Source organism: Fundulus heteroclitus, chromosome 13 (assembly GCF_011125445.2).
Source record: "Fundulus heteroclitus isolate FHET01 chromosome 13, MU-UCD_Fhet_4.1, whole genome shotgun sequence".
Classification (NCBI taxonomy): domain Eukaryota; kingdom Metazoa; phylum Chordata; class Actinopteri; order Cyprinodontiformes; family Fundulidae; genus Fundulus; species Fundulus heteroclitus.
Genome location: NC_046373.1, coordinates 35,963,103 through 35,972,274, shown reverse-complemented (window position 1 = coordinate 35,972,274; position 9,172 = coordinate 35,963,103). Strand labels below are relative to the sequence as shown.

The window sequence follows — 9,172 nt, the reverse complement described above, 5'->3', positions numbered from 1 at the left end:
AAATATTTTTTAAAGTTTGCGCAGACTTCCAGAAGGAACACCGGGTTATTTCGTTCATTAAAACCCAGACAGAGGGCCCTATATTCGGATCCAAACATTAAAAATACCCCTTACGCGTCTCTGGGTCCATAAACACTTAGAAAATATTTTTAAAGTTTGCGCAGACTTCCAGAAGGAACACCGGGTTATTTTGTTCATTAAAACCCAGACAGAGGGCTCTATATTTGGATCCAAGCATTAAAAATACCCCTTACGCGTCTCTGGGTCCATAAACACTTAGAAAATATTTTTTAAAGTTTGCGCAGACTTCCAGAAGGAACACCGGGTTATTTTGTTCATTAAAACCCAGACAGAGGGCCCTATATTCAGATCCAAGCATTAAAAATACCCCTTACGCGTCTCTGGGTCCATAAACACTTAGAAAATATTTTTTAAAGTTTGCGCAGACTTCCAGAAGGAACACCGGGTTATTTCGTTCATTAAAACCCAGACAGAGGGCCCTATATTCGGATCCAAACATTAAAAATACCCCTTACGCGTCTCTGGGTCCATAAACACTTAGAAAATATTTTTAAAGTTTGCGCAGACTTCCAGAAGGAACACCGGGTTATTTTGTTCATTAAAACCCAGACAGAGGGCTCTATATTTGGATCCAAGCATTAAAAATACCCCTTACGCGTCTCTGGGTCCATAAACACTTAGAAAATATTTTTTAAAGTTTGCGCAGACTTCCAGAAGGAACACCGGGTTATTTTGTTCATTAAAACCCAGACAGAGGGCTCTATATTTGGATCCAAGCATTAAAAATACCCCTTACGCGTCTCTGGGTCCATAAACACTTAGAAAATATTTTTTAAAGTTTGCGCAGACTTCCAGAAGGAACACCGGGTTATTTTGTTCATTAAAACCCAGACAGAGGGCCCTATATTCAGATCCAAGCATTAAAAATACCCCTTACGCGTCTCTGGGTCCATAAACACTTAGAAAATATTTTTTAAAGTTTGCGCAGACTTCCAGAAGGAACACCGGGTTATTTCGTTCATTAAAACCCAGACAGAGGGCCCTATATTCGGATCCAAACATTAAAAATACCCCTTACGCGTCTCTGGGTCCATAAACACTTAGAAAATATTTTTAAAGTTTGCGCAGACTTCCAGAAGGAACACCGGGTTATTTTGTTCATTAAAACCCAGACAGAGGGCTCTATATTTGGATCCAAGCATTAAAAATACCCCTTACGCGTCTCTGGGTCCATAAACACTTAGAAAATATTTTTTAAAGTTTGCGCAGACTTCCAGAAGGAACACCGGGTTATTTTGTTCATTAAAACCCAGACAGAGGGCCCTATATTCAGATCCAAGCATTAAAAATACCCCTTACGCGTCTCTGGGTCCATAAACACTTAGAAAATATTTTTTAAAGTTTGCGCAGACTTCCAGAAGGAACACCGGGTTATTTCGTTCATTAAAACCCAGACAGAGGGCCCTATATTCGGATCCAAGCATTAAAAATACCCCTTACGCGTCTCTGGGTCCATAAACACTTAGAAAATATTTTTTAAAGTTTGCGCAGACTTCCAGAAGGAACACCGGGTTATTTCGTTCATTAAAACCCAGACAGAGGGCCCTATATTCGGATCCAAGCATTAAAAATACCCCTTACGCGTCTCTGGGTCCATAAACACTTAGAAAATATTTTTTAAAGTTTGCGCAGACTTCCAGAAGGACAGGGGGTAGATCCCGCTGCTGCAGGCCCAGCCCGAGGCCCTGTCTCTGACAGCGCCCCCTTGTGTGCCCCTGGTTCTCAACACTTAGAATTTTTTTTTTTTATAGAAAAATACAGCAATCAGTGACGTTACTTACATATGCTTAGTGGGAATTTTGGGTACGCCTTCACCAAACATTGGATGTTCCGGCTTTCCTGCTTTGATTTAGGTCTGGTGATGGGCTGTGGTTCTTCATCTGGAGAGGTAGATCCAGACCCCACCAGGACATCCACGTCCACACCAGGAACCGGGCATGTGGATTCCTTTTGGAGGTCCTGTTAAATAAAGGTTCAGTGTTAAGTTTTCTGGTTCTGCCGGTACAACCAGGCCTGAGCTATGGAGCTATCCTGCCCAGCAGATGTGCTCTGGTCCTGGGTAAAGTTGATATATAATAAACATTTTACACACCTCCTCCAGTCGTTTGATTGCCTTTTTTGCCCTTTTTGCCCATCTGTGCTGGTAAAGCAATTTCTTCCTTAGTTGCCCCAAGTCTGATGTAAGCTGAAGGTTCTTTGCCCCAAGCTCTTTGCACGAGGTGCAGGATGTATCATCATCAAGGGGTCCTGATGTTGGATGATGCTGACCTGCTTCCTCTCTTGCTCTTGGGTCCATGTGTAAACGTGAGACCATCGGAGGGCTTGGGTTTGTGGCGCTCAGAGCTCCCAGCATATTCACCGTTACCTGGTACTTCAAACCATTAATCACCTGGGCCTTCCTCTCCCCCTCCATCTCCGGGTGAGCTTGGTCAATATGCAATATGTATCCATCCACTGGACAGGGCATTTTTCTGATATTGATTCTCCCGTTACTGAACCTGATCAATATCTTCCGCTCTTCTGAATTTTTAATGCCGTGACTATACCTTAGGTGTTTGCCTATATAGGTAAATTCAGAATGACAGAGCGGGCAGCAAACATTCTGCTTGGGGGGTGTCATGTTGATATGTGAATCTGAAAAATAGGATACAATAACATTAGATTTATTCATTTCCCAAACCCAGGAACAGAGCCCCCTTTCCCCGCATAAAATGGCGCCGCCTCTCCGTCTCCTGAACACCAGGGTCCCGGAGACACAAGGACCCCCCCTATGCTTCAAACTAAAGGCAACTTACCGTGTAAGTCGGTTGAAGGTGGAGGGGGAAAGTCCGCGTGGACACTGGTTCACTCTGCTCATCGGTCAGATGTTAATTAACACAGTAAGTAATTACAGCTGCGTTCGGCTCAGGCGACCCAGAGTACGGTCAGTGACCGCAGGCGTAGCCAATTAAGCATCCAGAAGCAGGGGAGACACACTGAGAAGCCTGCTCCACCTCACACACAGCAAGGAGCTCTCAGCACCAGCCCTGCACCTACCTGCCTACCTACCCCAAATGTCAAAATTCGGTCTCCCTGATATTAGGGTGCAGTTCTTGACCATTCATGGCATTTAACATATGAAATTTGGGTAAAAGGGGCCAAATCGGCTAACCCCGTAAAGAGTATCCCAGAGTATGTTGCAAAAATGAGAGAGCGCCTGCAGGCAGCTCGCTCTCTAGGTCAACGTTCTTTAACCTCAAAACAGGTTAAAATGAAAAAACATTATGACCGGAAAGCAGTGGCTCGTGAATTTAAACCTGGTGATAAGGTTTTAGTCTTGCTACCCACGCCTGGCTCTTCTCTCCAGACAAAATTTTCTGGACCATATGTTGTGGAGAAGAAACTTAGTGGCACAAACTACATTATTTGGACTCCTGATCGCCGCCGTAAGACTAGACTGTGTCATGTTAACATGATAAAACGTTATCATTCAAGAGAAAATGGTGGTGATAAAGAAACTAAAAGTCAGGTAGAGCCTGTTTCCCCTGTAGCCTGTCTAGCTTCACATTCTGCTGAGGAGTATGTGGTCAGGGACAAAGATGGCCCCCATGTTGGAAGGCTTAGTAATAGTGAGGTTCTGTCTAACTTACCACACTATTTGTCACACTTATCGAATGACGAAGCTGGAGACATTGCACAACTCATTATGGACTTCAAATGTCTGTTCGGTGATACTCCTACTCAGACTAATGTAGTGTCTCATGACATTGTTCTGGTTAACCCAGTACCTATAAAACAGCGAGCATATCGTGTCAACCCTACAAAAAGGGAAATAATGAAAAAGGAGGTGGACTATCTCGTTACAAATAAACTTGCGGTTCCAAGTTGTAGCCCGTGGAGTTCGCCATGTTTACTGGACATAAAGGCTGATGGAAGTCCAAGGTTCTGTACAGACTTTCACAAGGTAAATGCTGTAACAGTACCTGATGCCTATCCTTTGCCACTCATCGATGATTGTATCGATGAAATTGGACCAGCAACATATGTCACTAAACTTGACATGTTAAAAGGATATTGGCAAGTGCCATTAACAAAAAGTGCTTCTGACATTTGTGCTTTTGTGACTCCAGATAGTTTTCTCCAGTACACGGTGATGCCTTTTGGATTGTGTAATGCCCCTGCTACATTTCAAAGGCTTGTAAATAAAGTACTGGGAGATGTGCCAAACTGCCGGGTATACTTGGATGATATTGTTGTATACTCTCGTGAATGGACCAATCACCTTGCCACTCTGCTTGAGGTTTTCAAACGCCTCTCGGCTGCCTCACTGACTCTCAATCTTTCAAAGTGTGAGTTTGGCAAAGGTTCCATTATATATCTTGGTCAAAAGGTTGGTGGAGGAAAAATGTGTCCTGTGGATGCAAAAGTCAAGGTAATTTCTGACTTTCCGGTGCCGTCAAACAGAAGGGAGCTTCGTAGATTCCTCGGGATGGCAGGATTCTACCGTCGCTTTTGTAAAAACTTCTCAACAGTAGCAGCTTCGCTGACTGCTTTGACTAGTCCTTCAAAGCCTTTTTCTTGGTCCAAAGAATGCCAGCATGCATTTGAGAACCTTAAAGGATTGCTTTCCTGTTCACCTGTTGTTTCCGCCCCAAACCTCAGTCTGCCATTTAAGCTGGACATAGACGCAAGTGCAGTTGGGGTAGGAGCTGTTCTTCTACAGGATGATAAGGATGGTCTGGAGCATCCGGTGAGTTACTTCTCGAGAAAATTCAACTGTCATCAAAGTAAATACTCTACTATTGAGAAGGAGACCCTTGCCTTACTCTTAGCATTGCAGCATTTTGAAGTTTATCTTGGCTCGAGTGAGGAACCCATAACTATTTACACTGACCATAACCCATTGGTCTTTCTTTCCAGGATGTACAATCAAAATCAACGTCTTATGCGATGGGCCTTAATGACCCAAGAGTACAACCTAAAGATCTGTCATAAAAAAGGGTCTGAGAACGTTTTGGCGGATGCCTTGTCACGTGCGTTTTGATGTTGGATTTCCCAAAGGTTTTGGTTTGGATTTAAAAGGGTGGGGGTGTTACATGTCTTCAGGACATGTTTGTGGTGTTTCTCCCCCTTCCCCTCTTGTTTTGTTTCCTCCTCAGGTTGGGTGTACAGGCTGGAGCCACTTGCCCAAATTGGTTCATGAATCAAGGAGCCAATCAAGATTAAAGACAACCGCCATATAAGGTGTTCAGCTGAGGCCAGCTGGAGGGGCGGATGAGGGCTGACAATCAAGCAAACACACAAACTTTTGATGTTGCTTGGCTCTCGGTTGTGTGAGATGTGGTGGTGGGAGTTTAGAGACTAGGTAAGTTTGGGGACCCCATACATTTCCAGCACGTAGGTAAATCTCTGTTAGAGACACTAGGTAAGTAGGCTGGTGCCACCTATGTAAAGTTTTGTGAGCTGTTTTGTTAGTTTAGGATAGTAAGGTTTATTTTTACTTTTATTTAGCTTTTGCAGTCATGTCTTGATGACATCAAAAGCTGGATGACTTTAAATTTCCTGCATCTAAATTCTGACAAGACCGAAGTTTTAATCTTTGGGCCAGAGTCCTCAAAAAATAAACTTCTTAACCAATCACTTAATCTGGGAGGCATTAACCTGGCCTCTGGTAATAAAGTAAAAAATCTTGGTGTTATTTTTGACCAAGACATGTCATTTAAATCCCATATTAAACAGGTTTCCAGAGTTTCCTTTTTTCACCTCCGGAATATCGCCAAAATTAGAAACATTCTGTCCAGGAGTGATGCTGAAAAACTGGTCCATGCATTTGTTACTTCAAGGCTGGACTATTGTAATTATTTACTATCAGGAAGTCCACAAAATGCAGTTCAAAGCCTTTAGCTGATCCAAAATGCTGCAGCAAGAGTTCTGATGAAAATCAACAAGAGGGATCATATTTCTCCAATTTTAGCTTCCCTTCATTGGCTTCCTGTTAAATCAAGAATAGAATTTAAAATTCTTCTTCTAACGTATAAAGCCCTTAATAATCAAACTCCATCATATATCAGAGCTCTGATTACCCCGTATGTTCCTAACAGAGCACTTCGCTCTCAGACTGCAGGTCTGCTGGTGGTTCCTAGAGTCTCTAAAAGTAGAAAGGGAGGCAGATCCTTTAGCTATCAGGCTCCTCTCCTGTGGAACCAACTCCCAGTTTTGGTCCGTGAGGCAGACACCCTGTCTACTTTTAAGACTAGGCTTAAAACTTTTCTTTTTGACAAAAATTATAACTAGTGGCTCATGTTACTCTCAGCTACCTTTATAGTTTTACTGCTATAGGCTTAGGCTACTGGAGTATATCAGGATCTAATTTTCTCACTCTATTGAGTTCTACTGTTCTTCAATTATGCATTATGTGTTGTCATTTCTGCTTTAACTTTCTGTTCTCTCTCTTTTCTCTTCATAGTAGGTACACCTGGTCTGGCGTTCTGTTAACTGTGACATCATCCAGAGAAGACGGCTCACCCGCTACTACCATCTAATGTAGAACAGATTACTAGATCAATGTGTGCTTCTGTGCTTTTTGTTTCTCTTGTTGTGTCTCTGTTCTGTCTTTTGTAACCCCAGTCGGTCGAGGCAGATGACCGTTCATACTGAGCCCGGTTCTGCCGGAGGTTTTTCCTTCCCGTTAATGGGTGGTTTTTCTTCCCACTGTCGCTTCATGCTTGCTCAGTATGAGGGATTGCAGCAAAGCCATATGCAATGCAGATGACTCTTTCTGTGGCTCTACGCTTCCCCAGGAGTGAATGCTGCTTGTCGGGACTTTGATGCAATCAACTGGTTCCCTTATATAGGAAATTTTTGACCAATCTGTGTAATATGATTGATTTGACTTTGTAAAGTGCCTCGAGATGACATGATTCATAAATTGGCGCTATATAAATAAAATTGAATTGAATTGAAAAGACTGAACTCCTGCCAGAGCAGTTGGTCCCTGTTTTTCTCCAGGTTTAACTTTACCATCACCTATCGCCCCGGTTCCAAGAACACCAAACCAGATGCCCTCTCTCGACTGTTCTCCACCTCCGACGATCCAGCAGAACCTCAAAGTATCATCCCTGAGTCTCCTGTGTAGTGGGTGCCATCACTTGGGAACTGGAGAGGCAGATTCAACAAGCCCTGTTAACAGAACCTGACCCCGGAGGTGGTCCTCCTCAAAGACTCTTCGTACCATCGTCAGTCCATTCTCAGGTTATCCATTGGGCTTGTTTCCCAGGTCATCCCGGTTCCAGTCGCACCATTGCTCTCATCCGACGTTACTTCTGGTGGCCATCCTTAAATAAAGACATCGCCGAATTTGTTGCAGCCTGCTCCGTTTATGCCAGAAATAAAGGTTCCAGTAGACCTCCTGCTGGTCTTCTTCAACCCCTCCCGAGTCGTCCTTAGTCCCACATTGCCCTGGATTTTGTCACCGGTTTACCATCCTCCAACCACAAGACAGTTATTCTCACCATTATCGACCGTTTCTCTAAAGCATGCCATCTGGTGGCACTGTCTGGACTCCCCTCTGCTCATCAAACCGCCCGTCTCCTCATCAATCACGTTTTCAAACTCCATGGTCTACCCACAGAAATCGTCTCTGATCGCGGCCCACAATTCATCTCTTGGCTCTGGTGTGACTTCTGCCAGTGTTTAGGATCCAAATTTAAGGACAATGCGAACGGCTCAAACAAGAAGTTAAAAACACCCTCCGCTGCATATGTTCTCACAACCACACCTGGAGTCAGCATCTCGCCTGGGTAGAGTACTCACACAATTCACACACATCTGCAGCAACTGGTTTTTCTCCGTTCAAGGCTTCATTGGGTTACCAACCATCTCTTCTTACCTCGTCATTCCCTGATTCCACCCTTTCCTCCGTCAGATCACATCTCACCCGTTGCCGCAGAATCTGGGACCAGACCCGAGCAGCTTTAGAGCGCGCATCCACAAGAGGTTTGCTGACCGTCATCGTCTTCCTTCACCCACTTACACCCCTGGACAGAAAGTATGGCTCTCATCTAAGGACTTTCCATTAAAAGAAGTATCCAGAAAAATGTATCCCCGGTCCCTCGGCCCCTTTGAAATAGACCAGATCATCAAACCCACTGCCGTCCGTCCCAAGCTCCCTTCTCATCTTCGTGTACATCCCACCTTCCATGTCTCCCAGATTAAACCTGTTGTCTCCAGCCAGTTATGCCCCTTCTTCAGCCGATCCCCCCTCCACCCGCCTGGGTCGTGGATGGCCATTCAGTCTTCACTGTAAATAAAATCATTGCCTCCAGACGGCGTGGTAGGGGCCACCAGTACCTGGTGGATTGGGCTGGTTATGGTCCTGAGGAACGCTCCTGGGTTCCTCGCTCCTTCATCTTAGATCCGTCCCTTATAGCTGATTTTGAGGCTTTTTCTTCGTCCGGGCGGCCGCCAGAAGGCGTCCGTTAAAGGGGGGATGCTGTCATAGTCCAGGCCGAGGTGCAAACCAGGTTTTTCTTCTCCCTTCTTCTGCAGGGTTTGGCTATTAACTTAGCCGGGATGACAGTGTTGAATGCTGAGCTAAAGTCAACAAACAGCATGCGTGCATACGTGTTCTTATTGTCCAGATGTGTGAGCACAGAGTGCAGTGCCATGGAAACTGCATCCTCTGTGCTCCTATTGCTGCGGTATGCAAACTGGTGTGAGTTCAATGTGGATGGTAGCAGGTGTTTTAGGTGTGCCAGGACCAGCCGCTCAAAGCACTTCATTACGATTGGTGTGAGTGCTACAGGGCGGTAGTCGTTAAGGCACTTTGGGCTGGAGTGTTTTGACACTGGCACAAAGGAAGTGCATTTGAAGCATGTTGGTACAGCTGCTTGGGCAAGAGACAGGTCGAAAATGTCTGTAAAAACCCCAGCGAGCTGCTCCACACATGCCCTGAGCACGCGTCCAGGGATGTTATCTGGTCCAGCTGCCTTGTGCGTGCTGATCCTGTTCAGTGCATTGCAGACATCTGTGGAGGAGAGTGTGATTGGCGGGTGGTCGGCTGAGGATTTGAGTTTGGTGGCATGGTTGCTTGGTCGCACTGTTGTCTCTTTCA

General features: G+C 44.9%; 1 protein-coding gene across 1 annotated transcript in view; it reads right to left on the bottom strand.

The window, feature by feature from the left end:
* LOC118565135 overlaps positions 1-2,715 on the bottom strand; it is a 5,260-nt gene extending 2,545 nt beyond the window's left edge. Inside the window, exons 1-2 of the mRNA XM_036144811.1 lie at positions 2,174-2,715; positions 1,863-2,040 (exon numbers count right to left, since the gene is read on the bottom strand). Coding sequence (XP_036000704.1) covers positions 1,863-2,040; positions 2,174-2,701 — 706 coding nt within the window. The 5' untranslated portion in view covers positions 2,702-2,715. The remainder of the gene's footprint in view (positions 1-1,862; positions 2,041-2,173) is intronic.
* Between the last annotated feature and the right edge of the window lie 6,457 nt (positions 2,716-9,172).